Source organism: Camelina sativa, chromosome 20 (assembly GCF_000633955.1).
Source record: "Camelina sativa cultivar DH55 chromosome 20, Cs, whole genome shotgun sequence".
In the NCBI taxonomy this organism is placed as follows: Eukaryota; Viridiplantae; Streptophyta; class Magnoliopsida; order Brassicales; family Brassicaceae; genus Camelina; species Camelina sativa.
In genome coordinates, this window is record NC_025704.1 from 645,248 (window position 1) to 663,711 (window position 18,464).

Below are 18,464 nucleotides of genomic sequence, written 5' to 3' on the forward strand. Positions count from 1 at the left end.
CATCGTTCTTAATGATGTATTTTTTCCTGCAGAAATCTAAACTATTGAGTTTTGTGGATAGAGGTCCTCCATCTTGGGATCAAGGTCCACAATCTGAAAAGCAGATATCTGTGGATGGAGTTCCTGATCTCTTGAGAATGAATGCTTCTTCAGATAGTTTTGGAATAAGTTCTCCGCACGCGCTGCAACTGTCAGGTGATGCTACCTCTGAGTCTGCTACGGATTCTGTGTTTGAATCTATAAAAGCCCGGCTTATAGGTAATGGTCAGACAGAGAAGAGGTCTAGCGATGGGAGGGGAAAAGACGAATCTAACAGGGAATCATTGGAGATAACCATGTATCAAACTGTTCGCAAAAAAATTAAAGACATGATAAATCAAAGCCTTACACGTGTAGATCATCGACACCATGAAGCTGAAAATAGTTCGGAGAAAAATTCTGTTGGTGGTCCATCTACTTTACAAGTTAGATTTCCTGAGATTCGATCAAGAAAGACTCCCAGGCGTCCTGATGCTGGTTCAGATGGGTTTCACCCTACCGACTGCGATGGAGTTTATTTTTCATCATGTGGACATGCTGTGCATCAAAGCTGTCTTGAACGATATTTAAAATCCTTAAAGGAAAGGTGAGCCATGTTTGACTTCTTTGGGGTCGTATGTGAAACAAATATCTTAATTAATCAGCATGTAGCTAGGTGAATTTATTTTCTCTTAAAGTTGATATGTCCTCTTTACCTGCTCGGCATAATTGAATTGATTATTTTCCATCCTTTATTTACAGTTATGATATTTACGTCACGTTTAAAAGCTTTTTTCTATGTTTGGATGTTGTAGGTCTGGCAGAAGAAATGTCTTTGAAGGTGCACATATTGTGGACCTAGACCTGGTATTTGTGTTTTTAATTTAGAGATGTTTTTCTGGTGCTTTAATGTACTCCTTCTGAAGCTTAAACATTGTTTCTTCTGTCAGGGAGAATTTCTCTGTCCTGCATGCCGCCGGCTTGCCAATTCCGTATTACCTGCATGTCCTGGAGATTTATGTTCTGTCTCAAAGCTTCAAGATAGTCCACCTACTAAGTTAAGTAGATTAGATTCCCAGAAACCTTCTCTTAGGTTCTCCGAAGCGTTGTGTCTACTCCGATCTGCTGCTGAAGAGATCGAAGATGGTGATAGCGGCAAAACAGGTTCTCTGCAGGGAGATGGACCAAGAAGGAAAGATCTTGATTCTATCTCTAACAAGCTCTGGGATTTCTATCATTCCAAGCAACAGGAAAAACTTTCAGAAACTCCGTGGCTACCACAGTCAATCTACATGTGGGACACCCTTAAGTACTCTCTTATTTCGATGGAAATTATCACTCGTTGTGCGAAGAATTCAATGCTTCCTGTCTATAGTATTGACTCCTTGTATGAAGAGTTTAGAACCTCTACAGGGACTGTTTTGTCGGTCTTATTACGAGTAGTACAGAGCACCAGAACAAAGAATGCTATTCATGTTCGTCAGAGATTTATGGGTATGAAGCATCTTGCAGAGTCTATATGCTCTGGAATTTCAAGTAGTTCTTCGAGCAGCATATTTGGAAGTGAAGGTACTTTTTCTCATACTCAGAGAGAATAAATGACATGGAAATGTCTGTCGACATGGCCTCTGTATTTTCACTTAAACATTAGTTGGGATTAAATTGGATCAATTTTAGTCAGATCTAGAAATTCCCAAATATTAATGAAATAGTTGCTAACTGTAGATGTTTCTCGACAACATCTGAAACTATTTGCCATCTTTTCAGGCACCACAGGTTCATTGAAGAATATAAACATGCTCTGGAATCGAGCATCTGATCCAGTTCTTGCCCATGACCCATTTTCATCACTGATGTGGGCTCTCTTTTGTCTCCCTTCTCCTTTTCTCACATGCGAGGAATCTCTATTATCACTTGTGCATATTTTCCACAGTGTCTCTCTTGTTCAGGTATGTCACATTGTTCTCTGTGTATATATATATATACTAGTCATAATTTTGCCTCTTTAGACTCACATTTCCTAATCTTGTTGTCTTTGGTGCAGACTGTAATTGCTTATTGTTCATGTCGCCTAAGTGACTTGAGTGAATTAAATTTTGAGGAGAAACTGCTTAATGACATCTCCAACGCTTTGAGAGAATCAGGTGGTTGGGAGTATTTCATGTCCAACAATATGGACTTATCATGTGATATAAAAGACACAATCCGTAAATATAGTCTTCCTTTCTTGAGGAGATGTGCATTGTTGTGGAAGCTACTGAAATCTACTCCTGGGAAGTTGCATGAAGACGCAGATATGTTTGATTTGCCATCTGACTCCGCCGGCGACAATATGGATTTCATGTACGGTCCCCAATCTGAGCTGAATCATGTGCTAGAACTGGAGAAAATGTTTAAGATTCCGCCTGTAGATACCATTCTGAACGATGAACGTCTCCGCTCTTCAACTCAAACATGGCTCAAGCATTTTCAGCGGGAATACAAAATCAACAGAGTTCAAAGGCCCCTTTGCATCACCCCTGTAGTTTCTTTCCAGCTAATGAAATTACCCAATCTTTACCAGGAACTACTGCAAAGGTTTGCAGCGACATCTCTCTCTGGTTTTTGCATGAGCTGTTTCCCATTCGAAGACATTGTCCCTAATCTAGAAGCCATGTTTTCTTTTTTTAGGTGTGTAAAAAAATCTTGCAGCAGTTGCGCCAAAGTGATCGAAGAACCTGCATTATGTCTTCTGTGTGGAAGATTGTGTTCTCCAATATGGAGGCCTTGTTGCAGGTATTTGCTTTTACTTCCACTAGTCTCCAAATATCGTTTTGCTTGACGTTTTTAGTGTTATAAAAAACAATTAGTGATGTCCGAACATACGTTTTCAGAGAAAGTGGTTGTCAGACTCATGCAATCACCTGTGGTGCTGGTACTGGTGTATACCTTCTAATAAGGGTATGACCTCTCCCTCTCTTGTAGATATAGCTTCTCTCTTTTACTTTATATATTACTTGTATGTAAGGTGTGTGCATCATTATTGGGCTATTAATTGACTAGTCTTCATTTTTCGATAGCGGACCACAATTTTGCTACAAAGATTTGCAAGACAATCACCTTGGCCATCTCTTTACTTGGATACGTTTGGAGAAGAGGTAAACCTACAAAAAGATTTGTTTATATCTACCTTTACATTTGATGGGTATGATCTTGTTGATTCGAATGTTTTCGTGCAATGGACATTTGATTATTTGTTCCAGGATATCGAGATGAAGAGAGGGAGACGACTATACCTGAATGAAGAACGTTATGCTGCTTTAACTTACATGGTAAATGTTTTTTTCTCAATAATCAAAAGAATGAGCTTTTGTTTGTATGGTAATAAATTATATTTTGCTTTGTGAACTCTTCTTTCCCTAGGTTGGTTCTCATGGACTCGATCACAGTTCAAAAGTTCTCAACCAAACCACAATTGGAACCTTCTTTGTTTAAACTGTCTGGCGCCTCTTTCTCAGACTTTCTCCTCTGTGAGATGATATGCATATGTTGCTTTGAAATCATAATCAGTTAAAGATTCTAAAAGATTTGAGAGCTTTTCTGATTCTGATGATCTTTTAATTAAATTTTATGCTACTTGGGTTGATTTCTTTACTTGTGGATATTATTAGATCATGTTTGTAAATAGAGTATTATATTTGCAGTTGCCTACGTTTTTTTAATTAATCCAAAACGAATATGTTGTGTTCTGATATTAGGCTCAAAAAAAAAAAAAAAGATATTAGGCTCTTCGATGTCTGAAGATGAAGAAATGTAACCATGTAAAACAATCATTTATACTCAAAAACCCTTAAAAAGTACAAAAGAATATTACCAGTTCTAATCTCTCTCTTAAACTAGTTTCTGCACAATTATCATTTCCAACCATGTATGAGTGAACAAATAAAATTAAACTACTTCGAGTGTACCACCTACCTATTATTTCTAGTTCCGGTGTTTAGATGACCCAACCCAACAGCTTGAGGCTGTTATGAGGAAGAGAATGAAAATGTTTTTTCATCACACTATTCTTCCCAGCAAAGCTTCAATTCTTCTTGGAACGTTACTGGTTTCTTCACATGATCTCTATATCAATGACAATGAAATTTCAGACTAGTAACTCAGATTAGTGACGTAGAGAAATTATTTTCAAATTTTCACTCACAGGTTTGTAAACTGATGTATGCACACGATGAAGACGATTTTTGCAAACAGAGAAGAAGGGTCCTACACAGGCTTGTCTTCCTCAGATGCTAACTCAGATGTCTCCGTTTCATCATCCGGCTGCTTCTCTTTTGCAGTTGTAAACTCAAGCTGTCTTGATTTTATCACAGCTGTTCTTTTAGCTCTTAACCGGTATGGCGGAGATACATTGAAAACATTCCCATTTGACTCCAGTTTTTCATCATCCCTGCAATCATCAGTTGTCTCCAGCATCAAGCTTTCTCCCCCAGCTGGAGAAATATCTGAGCTATCTTTACTTTCTTCTTTGTGATCAGCTTCCTTAACTCCAACACTAACAACATCATCATCTGTTTTCGCAGCCAAAACAACTTTTCGCCTTTTCCTAAAGATAGAAGGTGTGTTTGGAAAAGTCCTAGCAGCTTGTCTCAAGAAAGATTCAGGACTTCTTGTTGCAGCTAAACCACTGTCTTTATTACACGGTGGAGTAATTAAGCCGACTGGTGATTCAGCAACGACTGGTGATTCAGCAACAGGACTGCAACCACATTCATATCTGTACATACGTTGTAGATCCGCTTCTGATGGAAAGTAATAGTCGAGTGGAGACTTATAGTACAAATTCCCATGCTTTGGAGTTCCAAACACATTTTCTTCTTTTCTCTGGATTGATCTCTCATAATAAGCTTTTGAGTTGATTCTGACATCCTCTGGAACTGGTTCCAGATTAGGCAACTGAGGCTTGTACTCAACAGGAGAGCGAGCATACTCATTGACACTGATTCTTCGTGTAGCAGCTACTTCTTCAAGCAGAGCTGAAGAAGCGTCAAAATGATCTCTTCCAACTTCATTTGAATCTGTATCTCCTGAAGAAGTTTGGGTAACAGAATCAGAATCCTTGAAAGGTTTAGTTCCACTAGACTGCTTGGAATCTCTGTCTCCATCAGCATTATCATTCAGAAGGCAGAACTTGGTTGCTGTTGGTGGCAAGTTACCAGTTGCTAAATAGAACTCCAACTTTTTCTTCAGAGAACTGTTCCAATGGTTCTTTATGGCGTTATCAGTCCTGCATATAGTAGGTAGAAATCAGAAGCAATAACTGTATGAGATGTTCAAAAATGTCAATTGACTTTATTTCTTATAAGAACATTTTTAACTATGTTCAACAAGAAATTATACCTTCCTGGTAAAACCTTAGCAATTTCCGCCCATTTGTTTCCATACACTCGGTGAGCATTCATGAGAGCTGATTCTTCTTCTACGGTCCAAGCATCCTTTCTAATATCAGGATTTAAATGGTTGTGCCACCTGTAATCATAAACATATTGAGGCTTCCAAAAGCAAAGGAGGCATGGACTCTTTTCTTTAGATGGTTCATATTCTAATCTTTATTACCTTTCTCGACATTGTTTCCCGATACGACCTGGTAAAGACTTCGCGATAACAGACCATTTGGCAGGTCCATATTTTTGCACAAGTTCAACGATTTTATCATCCTCCTACAAATGACAAAAGAAAGAAAAAATTTAGAGGTAGCAATCAAAAGAAGAAAAAAAAGTTTCAGAACATGAAAAAGAAAAGAGAACCTCTTTAGTCCAAGGTCCTTTGATAAGTTCTGGATTAAGAACTTTCTGCCACCGGTGCAAGCATTGGACTTCTGTTCTATCTGGGAAAAATTCCGCTGTAAAATGAAATACAAAAAAAATCAAACATCCAGAAGAATGACCGAAACCAGCTACTATTAACCTTGCAGAGGCAAAAACAAAATTACGGTTCTCTTGCAAAGTGCACAGCAGAGATTACGTTTTCTGAATGAGAGAGTTTTGTGAGATTCTCAGCAGATTTAATATACGAGTTTAGTTCCTGAACGTTCAAGTAAATACCTCTAGACAAGAGTTCAGTTCCCGAAAACAAAATTTACAAATTATCCAAAGAGGTTCATCATTAGAAGACAAATAATCTTATTGAACGTGATGCAACAACGATGCTACTACTTTTACAGGAAACAGATTCAAGAAAAGAAATTTACCTATTTTTTTCCACCTCTTCCCCTTATACTTGTCAACTGCTCGCCTAAGTGTCTCATCCTGAATAGTGATAGAAACCAATTACATGCCACAATAAGGCTAGTCTCATCTTTCATTTAAGTAAACAGTAATCCATATACATATAAGATACATTACAGAATGAGATCGCTCTGCACATCAGTTAAATTATGAAACCGACAACCAGGAAATAAGAAAAAACAAAAGGAACCACTAACCTCCTCTGGAGTCCAACCACCTTTTGCTCGTCTCATAGGCCCACTAGTCCTCCTGCAAGATTCGAGAATGAGTTAGGATGCGGAACTCAGAGAAGGAAGTTGAAACGGAAGAGATAATAAAAGTACCGAGGAGTTGGAGATGCTGTGGCAGGAGTAGCGATTTCAGGTGACTTGAGGAAGAAACAGCCACTTCCTTCGGATGCAGAAGAGCAAGGAGCAGCTAATGGTTGCTTATTCTCCATACATTGAATCTCACTTACTTCCTCCTAAAGATCACCCATTAAAAATCACCAAATTCTCAGAATTATCGTTAAAGAAAAAAACATTGGGATTGAACACGAAACGAAGAAGAAGAACGGATCTTTATCAACCAATCAATCGGAAATCACAAAACCCTAGAAACCCCCATGGCCGCAAAACAGAAGCCAGATCTAATAAATCACTAAGAAAAACACAAGTCGATTCTTTTCCAGCTATTAAGAAAATTAGGGTTTATAGCAATTCTAAACAAATAAGACCTCCGTGTTCCGATTCAGAGAAAGCCATGAACTCACACCACAGTAGAAGAAGATTACAATCTGATCACAAGAAATGTGAAGCCCTAATCAGATTCAAGGGGAAAAAAAAAACTGACCTTTACCGGTGAACAAGCCGCAGGAATCGAACTGAAGCTCATCGAGATGGGCGAATTCGTGAGGAAGACGAAGAAGAAGAGGAAAAGGGTAACGTTAGAAGAAAAAAAAAATGAAAACTTTATTCGAAAAAAACTTTGCCCGTTGAACGAAAGAGAGAGAGAAGAGAGAAGAGAGACGAGAGGAGAGAATGAGAGACCAATGGAAACAAAAAAACGCAAAANAAAAAAAAAAAAAAAAAAAAAAAGGTTAAAATGTAACGAATACTTCTTCCGCCGACGTAACTGTTAATCGCCGTTAAATTAAACCGGCCGGTTGATTCCAAACCGACTCAAATGTGACTAGTCAATTTTTCGAATTTAAGATAAATATTTTATTTCTCGGTTAAATTTGGCTGGCTTTTAGACTATTTTTTTTCCAAAATTAAAAACGAAAACAGCCGGTTATCTTAAAACCAAACTATAACCGTAAACTGGCAACAAAAGAGATTTAACGGACGTCAAAAGTAGAAGAAGAAGGGTTAACGTTGCAGAAGTTTCAACCTCAAACGGCACTATTAGGCTAATTGCGTTGCGTTGACCATCGCACACGTCGGCAATGCTGTGGCTCTCGATTATTTTGAACCGTCGGATCATTACGATACCACTCATCCTGGTGGATTTTAAAGCGAGAGCCGTTGATGTATATGCTGTTTGGTCATACAGAATAGAAGGTTAAGAAATGTATTTACAAAGATAGATATAATGGAAATGGTTAGGGTATTACTACTTAGCTTATACTTGATTTATAATTATATATTGAAGACACTCTGTTTTGAATGAGCACATGAGACCTTGGGGTTTTATATCAGTAGTGTAACAAGAACATCCTCACCGACTCCAAGAACTTTCAGTTGACCGGTGGTGATGACATTTAATCCATCGAACAACTGTAAGAACAAAATATCATGTCATGCCATTTGAAAACTACTTTGAGCGGACAACGTTCTTCTTTATGATGATGGCAGAATGGTCTAGTCATGGTATCGTTGTGAAGAATATGAATGTCCGACCTATAAGTCATGACAATATGACCAGGTTTCAGCATATATGGGTCTCCACTAAGCAAGCAATCAACATGGAGAGTGGTGCAACAGTCATCGCACGCATAGAACCCACCTTTTCTTGAGTATACTACTTTTCTTTCACATACCTCACACCAGTCGATTTGGTTACTTCCCTCTTTCCCTTCCCGAAATGTTAGGAAATGTTTGTCATGTTTATACTTTGCCTTGTATGGTAAGGTTGCACACCTGAAACATATTATATATTTGCATTCGATGCAATTTAGTTTCCTGATATAATTATGTCCATCACCATCTTCTTGGCAGATTTGACAAACTACCGCATCTTCTTCTTCTGGCTTTGAAGCTAGGAATAAGGGATGCTTGTGGCCTTGATATTCAAATGGTTCCGAGACCGAGGCACAACGCATATCAAGTGTGAAACCCTGATTATCATAGAGAAAACCACAACTGTAACGCCTACAAGCACGACAGTCGATGTAATTCTCTCCTCTGTAATAACCATACCCCTTGCTGACAACCTCAAGCGTAAGTGGGTGAGGATGCAACGCATGGTGTTTCTTTCTAGGGGCATTTGCGCATGCTTCGTGTAAGATGAAGTCACATTGATCCATACATGAATAGTAAGTACCCTCATAGATTGGAAGGATGCAAGCTTGACAAAACTTGCTTTCATCGTAAATTCTAGTCATGACCTCGAGTCTTAGATGATGATCATGAGAAAAATGGAGTATTATCCCATCAGCTATTATCTCATATGGCTCAACATGTACTTCAAGTTCTTCAGGTACTTCCTCAAGATCTTCTCCATCCCACACGTCTTTTCGCAATGCACATCTTGTATGAACAAAATAATCACCACACTTATTGCAAGAGTACGCACCATAATGATTGTCAACCTCTTGACGACAGACTCCGCAATTCCATTTTCCGGATGGAAGAGAAGATGTAAAAGAGATACGGTGGTGGTGGCGACATATTTTAATGACATGCGGGAAATAAACACAATCTTGATGGACTACAAAGTCACATCGAACACAGACATAGGTAAGAATAGGTTCTTTGATCAAGCCGCAAACATTGCAAGGTAAGAAAGCTTGTCTAGGGAAAAATGTGAGAGGGTGGGGATGTCTCTTTGTGTGGTCTATAACAAAAGGGACTTGTTTCATGGCACAAACGGGATGCATACTCAAGTTGTAAGTAGGAGAATGATAAATCATGTCTTGGAAACTTATATCACAACAGATACAATTCACAAGGGCAAAGGGAGAAGTACAAAGTCGGAGAGATTGAAAAGGATAAGAAGGGTGTTTGATTTCAAGAGGAGACTCGACGCATTCTTTGTGGAACTTTCTCTCACATGTGAGACAGAAATAGTAACTTGTGCCAAGATTTGAGATTTTGCAAGCAGTACAACAGAAGTCGTTACCGTTAGGTTCTTTATTGTTGCACCAAAAGAGAGGGACAACAGGGAGCTTACAGATAAGACCGTGTTTGTAAGAACCAAGCATATATTGGACTTGCTGATCAGCGCTAGGGAAGTCACGGGGGATTAACCTCCGGATTCTTCAACTTGTGAGTTTTGACACGTAAGAGGGGACAGAGGAAAAGAGGTATGTCTTCACCGGAGGTGGTGGCCGTTAAGGTACTGTATGAGAAAAACGTTTTGCCATCAATTTCTTCCTCAATAAAGCCACCTACTGAATTCATGGCTTCCATCAATCACAGAAACTATGTGAATTATGACCTTTATTGGATTTGATTAGTAAAATCTTTCTAACTAAAAAAGTTTCATAGCCTTTCTGAGTTCTTTTATATACTCTCTCGCACGATCTATTTAGACATAATAATTGTTCCCTTTTAAAAACAGAACAAAATATTGTTATATTTAATACAGCAAAATACAGCTAACTTGTATACAAAACTAAGGTAACGCCTTGAATTCAAAACTTAGGTTTCCCAAATAACGTGCATACTGACGTAGTAGTGGTCGTTTATTAACTTATGCGCGTCTATACACTATTAGGTAGCTGATTTCTTCGCAAGGTTTATTCAAGGTTAATACGTTAATCTCACATTAATTATACTAGGAAAGCGACCCGTGCGTTGCCGCACGGGGAGGTGAAATCCTAAATTGAAATTTAACATTTGTAATTCATCCTAAATTCTTTCTTTTCTCAATCAATTTGATCGTTTTCATTTTTTGCTATTGCTTTCTGCTGATTAAAAAGCCAAAGATTCATTTCAATGTTATTATATTTTATGTTGTCACACACAAAAGTTAGCCTTTTTTAGAGCTTGATTTACTATGAACATTACTTTTAACCATATATAAAAGTTCACTTATGTTTGTCTCCGACCATATGGTGCTATATATTGGTATCCTTTCTTAAATCGCTATTAGAAATTGTCTTTGTTGTTGATCATTATCAATCGAAATACATATGAGGCTGCTTCTCTCTTGGTTTATTTACTATATCGAGAAAGTACTAAATGCCACTTGTCGAAGGAAGGTCGAAGATTGGGATCAGAGTAGATGGCTGGATTGAGTTTCGTTTCCCCTTCACTTTGATACGTGATTTCTCTTTCCATAGATTACTGATTCACAAATCACAATCAATATTCCGATGCTGTAAGCAAGTGGAGTTTGTATACAAATGATTTACTATGAACATTACTTTTAACCATATATAAAATTTCACTTATGCTTGTGGATGTTTTTTTCTCTCACTTTTAGATATGTACAAAACCGAGTTTTATATGACCGACCAATCAAACCTAATTGGTTAGTATAGAGTAACTCACATTCTTCAGCTACAACTTTTAGAGATATATATTTGGCTATAATGCTTTCCACAGTTACATGCATATTGGTCTCACGTTTTCCCTCAAAAGACCCCCTTCTTTCCTCCCTTTTAATGGGTTAATCTTGATTGCCTTATTTCCTACTAACACATTTGATACATGGATTTGTAATATTTGCTTCAAATCACATATTCCTCTTTGGAAAAGAAAAAAAATCCAAGACGTAACAGACTAAGAATGCATATAGACAAAAACTTGTACACTCATCAGCTATTCAATCAAAGTAATTCAATTAAACTAAAAAAGTCAGAAAATTAATAAAATATAGAACATAGGATTTTATGTTGGTCTCTCCCAATCCATCCCATTCCACCGTGTCGACTGCTCTCCATCCAGGCTGCATCCCCCTCTATTTGATTTCCCACTTATGTCTATGAATCGGTACCATCATGTTCTTCAATAAACGACAGCGAAAACAAAGTCGATGTGGTGAAACAGGTGATAATAATATCTCACCTTTTGATGTTCTCTTCTTTAGGCTAAACACTAATTTTATAAATTTCTTGCATTTTCTTTTTTTTGGCAGATTCCAGATCACTCTAAAAGTGACTGTTATACATTATGTTTTTAAAAAGTTGTATATACAGATTAGAAAGTCATCAAAGACTAAATAAGTTACCTTTAGTAGATCTTTTCTTTCTAACTTGACTTGTCATTTGGTCGTGCTTACGCTTTATAGAATTTGATTTTGTGTTGTCACAAGCTCTCTATTTCCATGCTCATTTGTAATATTTCAATATATTATCAAAATGTTTGATACCCAGAAAGTATAAGAAATTATAATTCAACTAAAATTTTTAAAAACTTTATTTACAAAAAATGCAAACTAACCTGGATCATGAACATCTAATGGAAAAAAAATTAACATTTATACCATGTTTGTTAGAAAAAAAAGGGTTAAAATAAGAACATATATAAAATTATAATTATACCATGTTTGTTAAAAAAATTTGGCTTATCCGTAGCTCCAGCATCACTGCATATCATCATGCCTCTCGTATCTTGGTATTGGTTTTTCCAAAAAGTCAAAAAATAAAATCTGCACATTGAGAATCAAAAACATTAGCCATGCAAAAAATATGGCACACGTACTTAATAACATTAGCCATGCAAAAACATAAAAACCGGAAAGGCTAAAAATTTTGAAGAGACTAAAAGTTAACAAAAATAAGATTAATGTATGAACTTAATAGTGTCGACTAACAGTAATAATAATCTAACCGAGAAACACTACAGGTCATTCGCAGCAAAAATATTAAATTACCTTGAATTAGAGATTGATGCTTGAAAGTTAAAAAAATACTTCAATAATACAATTCTTTAGTACTCAGAATTTTTTTTTTCGAAACTTGTTTATGTAGTCAAGAAAAGTTTATATATAATAAACAAAGAGGTGTAAGACATAGAGGTGTGAAATGTAAAGGTGTAAAAATTAATAGATGTGAAACATGGAGGTACAACAAAGAGGTGTAACACATAGAGGTGTGAAATTAAAAGGTATAAAAATTAATGGATGTGATTTTTGAAACCAGGAGGTACAACAAAGAGATGCAAAGACTAAGAGGTATGATTTAAAAGGTGTAAAAATTAATGGATGTGATTTTTGAAACCATGAGGTACAACAAAAAGATGCAAAGACTAAAAGGTGTGAATTTTGAAAGATGGGGGTGCGACGAAAAGACACGATTAATAATTTTAAACCGTTGGATTAAAACTGGAACTAATCTCATCCGTTGGATTAAAAATTGACACAAAAAAATGGGTTTGCTATTATATATAGATTTTTTCTATTCAGGTCTTTGTATATTCTTGTTTATATTACTGTCATCTTGAACAAGCAAATATGTGCATGGCGTAGTCTGAGACTCCCACATTTTCTATCAGACAAAATAGTCGTTTAATAGTAATATGTTTACGTTTACAAATGGTCAAACAAAAAAGATGTGATCTAACAGAAAGTTGCAGTTTATATCCTTTACTGAGCTTGACATGTATATAAAATGAAAATACGCGTGAGCCATCCGATCTTAGAATATTATTAAGTAATTAATGGCCTTGAAAGAAACGTCTGAATCTCGGACAGCACAGCCACCACAATGAACTAATCCGTTGACCATCGAGTCACGCACACGATTGAAAATTGGAAAGATACTCAAAACTCTTGACCGACAGATCATGAGGAGTATTCATCCTTACGCTCTCATACTCTCTCGTTCATAACTGTTTTCCTTGCCTTTTAGCGAGAACCGTCCGATCTCTACTATTAAGAGAGATAGAAAGTTGTGTATCTCTCATTACAAGTGTATTAATACCATGTACATGTTCTAACTATCTAACAAACTCTATACAGTAATACAGTATACTGTATCAATAATACATGTGTAGTATACTGTATCTATACAACTTCATCTAATAATCTCCAAGTATGAATGCCCACAAAACAGAAATGTTACTCAATTTTGAAAACAATTCTGTATCTCTTTTAAAATACACACTGATATATTATTGTTTTCCTCTCTTCAACTATCTTCAACTACATAATTCTTTAATACATAAGCATTTTCATCCTTACTGATCATAAAATCTGTAACAAGAACATCATTGTAGATTCCAAGACCCTGTATATGCTTAGGTCCAAAATTTGAAACAGAGGAGGAAAATAATAAATAAGATAACAGAACAACAATGGTGAAAACAAAGTCAATGGGAGAGGATAAGAAACAAGAAGATGACATTACATCTTATTAACGGAATATGCAGAGATTAAATATTACAAAGCGTCTGGTTCTGAGTAATCACGTACAAGCTCTGCCCGGCTCCTCTTCGGATAGTAGCCGATAAAGTGTTGTTTCGAAGACTTTATAGCTCTTGAGTAATCGGTTACAAAATCATGGCAAGATATAGCACAAAATGCGTATTTTTCTTTGTATTTGAAAACTATTTTCTGTCCACAACGCTGCCCGCACTTACGGCAGAATGGCCGAGACAAAGTGTTGTTGCGAAGAATATGAAGCTTCTTCTTATAATGGCTGTGGGAACCCATCACAGTTAACGCTATGGTGTGACCATGCTTCATATACATGTCTTCTGCAAGCAAACAATCAATATGAAGCGTGGTGCAGCAGTCGTCACACGAATAGAACCCTTTCTTTCTTGAATCTGCTATTTTTCTTTCGCATACATCACACCACTCTGAATGATCATTTGCCTCTTTCGCCTCGTAAAATTTGAGGAAATGTTTGTCATGTTTATACCTTGCCTTGTATGGTAAGGTAGCACACTTGAAGCATATCACAAAATCACATTCGATGCAATTTAGTTTTCTGCAATAAGAAGACTCATCATCTTCATCTTCAGTACTTTGTTGGCAGATTTGACATATTGCTGACTTTTCTTCTTCCGGATTCAAAGCTAGGTATAAAGGATGATCATGACCTAGATACTCAAATGGTTCAGAAACCGAGGCACATCGTACATCTAGTTGGAATTTCTCTGTTATGGATTTAGTACCATTCTTTTCTCTGAAATCCTCATAGACGAAACCACAGCTTTCACGCTGACAAGCATTACAACGAAAACGTCCTATGTTGTCTTCATATTCACTAGTGACGACCTTTAGCATAAGTGGGTGAGGATGCAAAGCATGATGTTTCTTGCAAGGTGCGTTTGCACATGCTTCGTGGAGGATGAAGTCACATTCATCCATACATGAATAATAGCTACCCTCGTAGATCGGAAGGCTGCACGCTTGACAAACCTTTCCTTCGTCGTAGACTCTACTGATCTCGAGTTTCAGATTATGGACGTGAGAAAAATGGAGTATTATTCCATCAGATATCGTTATAAACGGCTCAACAACTATCTCAGGCTCTTCAGGTACTCCATCGAGTTCTATCCCATCCCATAAGTCTCTCCGCAAGGCGCATCTTGAATGAACAAAATAGTTATCGCACTTGTTGCAAGAGTAGGCACTATAGTCAATGTCAACCTTATGACGACAGACTCCGCAAAACCATGTTCCGGATGGAAGAGAGGATGTATAAGAGATACGGTGGTGGTGACGAGATATTTTAATGACAGAAGGGAAGTAGATACAATCTTGATGGACAACGAAGACACATGGAACACAAACATAGGTGGGAATACGATCTTTAATGAGGCTACAAACTTGGCAAGGTAAGAAAGAATGTTTGGGGAAAAAGGTGAGAGGATGGGAATGCCTTTTTGGGTGATCTATAAGAAAGGGTAAAGGCTTGAACACACAAAACAGACACATACTGAAGTTGCGGGTAGGAGAATAATAGCACATGCCATAGATACGTATTTGACAATGTGTGCATTCCAAGACGCGGCCGAAAGGATAACTGTAAAGTTGGAGAGAAAGAACGGGATAGGAAGGGTGTTTGATCTCAAGTGGAGTCCGTACACACTCTTTGTGGAACTTAGAGCATAATTATCGGTGACACTCACTAACGTGTCTTTAAAACAATAACAAAATAATATTTTAATTATATTAATTTTTTAATATAATTGAGCTACTAGTAAAATGACACGTATTAATTTTGTTCTCATCCCGTGTCTTAAATGGTCTGCTAGAAGACACCGTATCTATTCTCTTTCCTGCTTTTTATTTGTTTATTATTTTTTTTTTGGTATTGATACTGATACAGACATCCCAAGGGTATGGGAATTGAGATTGCTCTTACAGGGACCTTACAGCTGTCGGAATGAAGCATATACTCGGGTTGTTCATCGGTTTGTATCATGCGGGGGAAGAGAGGGGAAACAACCACCGGGAGAAAGCTTTGATCTGAAACTCTCGTGTATGGTTTTAACTTTACAACTTTGAGACGTAAAGTAGGACAGAGGAAAAGAGGCTCGCCGTCGTCCCCAACACCGGTTGTGGTGTCTGTTTGAGATAAGAAGAATGTGTATCTGAGAAATGATTTTCCATCGATTTTTCGCTCAAGAAATCCACCAACTGGATTCGAAGTCATGGCTGCTTACAAAGACGAATTTGGGTAGTTTATGATATTCTTCTTCTTCTTTCTTTCCTTCTCCCTCTTCCATGCATAGTAAATACAGCTAAGCTTGGTCGATGTGTTTATAATTTTTAATTAGTTGTTGGTATAATTTATATCTTGGTTAAAATCATTCTGTTTTGTTGGTCGCTAAAAGTCGTTGATTATTACTATTTTCGGTCTGCTACTGCCAGTCTTTGTTTATTTATTTATTAAACAAAAATTTATAAAATCAGAAATTTTTTTTCTTTTGTCATATCTGTTTTTATTAATATTGCATGGGAAGGATCATATCATAAAAATAATAAAATAATAGTTAAGCGGGTAATAATAATATATTTGAACTAGGAAAGTCAACAAAATCACATGGGATTTAGCGGACGTTATCAGTGGTAAACTGGTAATTTCTACCTCAAACGGCAGTTTTGGCTAATGCAAAAGATTCTTCAGTCTGAACCGTTGGATCATATAGATGATTCATCCAACAGTAATTTTACAGGCTTTTAGCAAGAGCCGTCCGATCATAAAAAATATTTTAATCACCCAACAGGCAATGACATAAATGGGCTCAATATAAGCCCGTAGCATCGAAATTGGATTTCTCTCTCTCAATGGTATGTGTTTAAAAATTTGTTGAAATTGGAGAATTTTTTACAAGTGTTGTTGTTTGATCGTAGAGGATTTGGATTGATCTCAAAAACCAGTGAAAATAATGACAACTTTTTTAGTGATATTAATTTGGATTAAGGTATATGTTGGGTTACTTAATGTTGAAAGCCCATAAATAAGGCCCAAAAGACCTTTTACCATGTCGGTTAGTGAATTTCCTATTTGTAGCGCATATGGATTTCCATATAATAATAAAAAAAAAGGAAAAGTCTATATATACGAGAAGAGTGAGTGACGCTCCTCCCAAAGTCTCTCTCTCGCAAACAACAACAACAAAAAAAAAATCTCTGCTCTTCGCTTCGCTTCGCTCGTCTTCTACTTCTCATCTTCCTCAGTAACCCATCTCAATCGGTTAGGGTTTCATCATCGATTTCTCTTGGGTCTTTTTAGGGTTCGTTTTTGTTTCTGATTTCTTTTGGGTGTTTCAGGTATTCATCTCTCTGGCTTTAATTGGTAGTAGTCTCTCTAATTGGTAGTAGTCTCTCTCACTCTTTATCTTATGCCCTGAATCGAATTCTTATTGTTCACCGAAATTGGAATTTGGGCTCTGTGTTATTATTATTAAGAAGTGCATAATCACACTCACTCTGTTTTGTCCTTTATATATATTCTCTATATGCAATGCAGGTCCTCTTTCTCTCTGCAATTGCTTGTTTGTAAGTGGTATGAAGGTTACTGTACTGCTACATGACAGTCCTCAGAGGTATGGTTAAGGTTTCTTAAAACGTTTTGGTTTTTTTTTTATAACATTATTATTCAACACCGCTTAGTTATGAGTTATTTTCTTTTCTTTTTCTTGTTACAGGTGCATCCGTATTATATGTAGCTAGCTACTGGGAAGTGGGAACAAGAACTCTAACCGAGAAGCTATCATGGTTCCTGGACGAGGGAGGGAGGTGAAGGGCACAATTCAAATCCTTAGATTTTGCCTTGGTTATGATTGATCTTATGCTTTTTCTATTTCGTTTCTCTCTTTCAGAAAAGCTTGAAGGAATGAGATTATGATGAGATATTTTTTTTTTTTTTTGCTCTTTCAACAACTAAAACAGATTGTGGAAGCTTGAGGAATTGCTGGCAAGCATGTCATTGTCGATTCTCAGGTTTGGTTTATTTTCAGTTTTTTGGACATCACGTTCTAGTTTTTTGCTTGATTGATCTTATCTCAGTATTTTGCAGGATCTTTCTGTTTTCGTTTGCAATGGGACCTGTGATAGCATATCACACGAAGTCGCACACACAAGTTTCGTCTCTTCTGTGGTATTTGATCTTCTACTGTAAGTTCTTCTTTCTTTATGTTTCTTCTGAGTTCTCTCACCGTTTGATAAATTAATTGGTATCATCAACTCAACTGTTCGTCTTCTAGTTAAATTTCCTCTCTGACGTCTCTATTTATTTTACTGCAGGACTCGGATTGTTTTTGTTTTTGTGTTTCCAACGGGACTTGTGGAAGAGCAGCAGCACATCGTCCACGNAGTTAATGGATCAATGTCGATTCTCAGGTTTGGTTTATTTTCAGTTTCTTAAACATTCTGGTTTTTTGCTTGATTGATCTTATCTCACCATTTTGCAGGTTCTTACTGTTTTTGTTTGCAAAGAGACCTGGGATAGCATATCACGCGAAGGCTCACACACTAGTTTTGTCTCTTCTGTGGTATTTGTTCTTCTACTGTAAGTTCTTCTTTTTTTATGTTTCTTCTGAGTTCTCTCACCGTTTGATAAATTAATTGGTATCA

At 36.9% G+C, this 18,464-nt stretch overlaps 2 protein-coding genes, 1 long non-coding RNA gene and 2 pseudogenes across 3 annotated transcripts in view; 2 read left to right on the forward strand and 3 right to left on the reverse strand.

Moving 5' to 3' along the window:
- Nucleotides 1-3,651, forward strand: part of LOC104734233 (E3 ubiquitin-protein ligase PRT6) — a 10,910-nt gene extending 7,259 nt beyond the window's left edge. Inside the window, exons 11-20 of the mRNA XM_019242279.1 lie at nucleotides 109-625; nucleotides 834-885; nucleotides 969-1,587; nucleotides 1,786-1,967; nucleotides 2,063-2,595; nucleotides 2,689-2,793; nucleotides 2,892-2,958; nucleotides 3,078-3,155; nucleotides 3,261-3,329; nucleotides 3,421-3,651. Of these exons, the coding sequence (XP_019097824.1) occupies nucleotides 109-625; nucleotides 834-885; nucleotides 969-1,587; nucleotides 1,786-1,967; nucleotides 2,063-2,595; nucleotides 2,689-2,793; nucleotides 2,892-2,958; nucleotides 3,078-3,155; nucleotides 3,261-3,329; nucleotides 3,421-3,492 (2,294 nt within the window). The 3' untranslated portion in view covers nucleotides 3,493-3,651. The remainder of the gene's footprint in view (nucleotides 1-108; nucleotides 626-833; nucleotides 886-968; nucleotides 1,588-1,785; nucleotides 1,968-2,062; nucleotides 2,596-2,688; nucleotides 2,794-2,891; nucleotides 2,959-3,077; nucleotides 3,156-3,260; nucleotides 3,330-3,420) is intronic.
- LOC104768396 lies at nucleotides 3,804-7,273 on the reverse strand. The gene is made up of 9 exons (XM_010492349.2): nucleotides 7,116-7,273; nucleotides 6,608-6,747; nucleotides 6,482-6,533; nucleotides 6,248-6,305; nucleotides 5,805-5,899; nucleotides 5,614-5,717; nucleotides 5,398-5,526; nucleotides 4,202-5,284; nucleotides 3,804-4,122 (listed from the first exon to the last, which is right to left on the reverse strand). Exons 1-8 carry the CDS (start codon nucleotides 7,155-7,157, stop codon nucleotides 4,264-4,266), a joined length of 1,641 nt encoding a protein of 546 aa, XP_010490651.1. The 5' UTR covers nucleotides 7,158-7,273; the 3' UTR covers nucleotides 3,804-4,122; nucleotides 4,202-4,263.
- On the reverse strand, nucleotides 8,026-9,886 carry LOC104772090 (annotated as a pseudogene).
- On the reverse strand, nucleotides 14,204-16,111 carry LOC104772091 (annotated as a pseudogene).
- LOC109131398 lies at nucleotides 16,949-18,202 on the forward strand. Its single transcript, XR_002037035.1, has 7 exons — nucleotides 16,949-17,082; nucleotides 17,160-17,203; nucleotides 17,359-17,434; nucleotides 17,537-17,664; nucleotides 17,781-17,831; nucleotides 17,908-18,005; nucleotides 18,135-18,202. It is a non-coding gene; the product is annotated as an uncharacterized LOC109131398 (long non-coding RNA).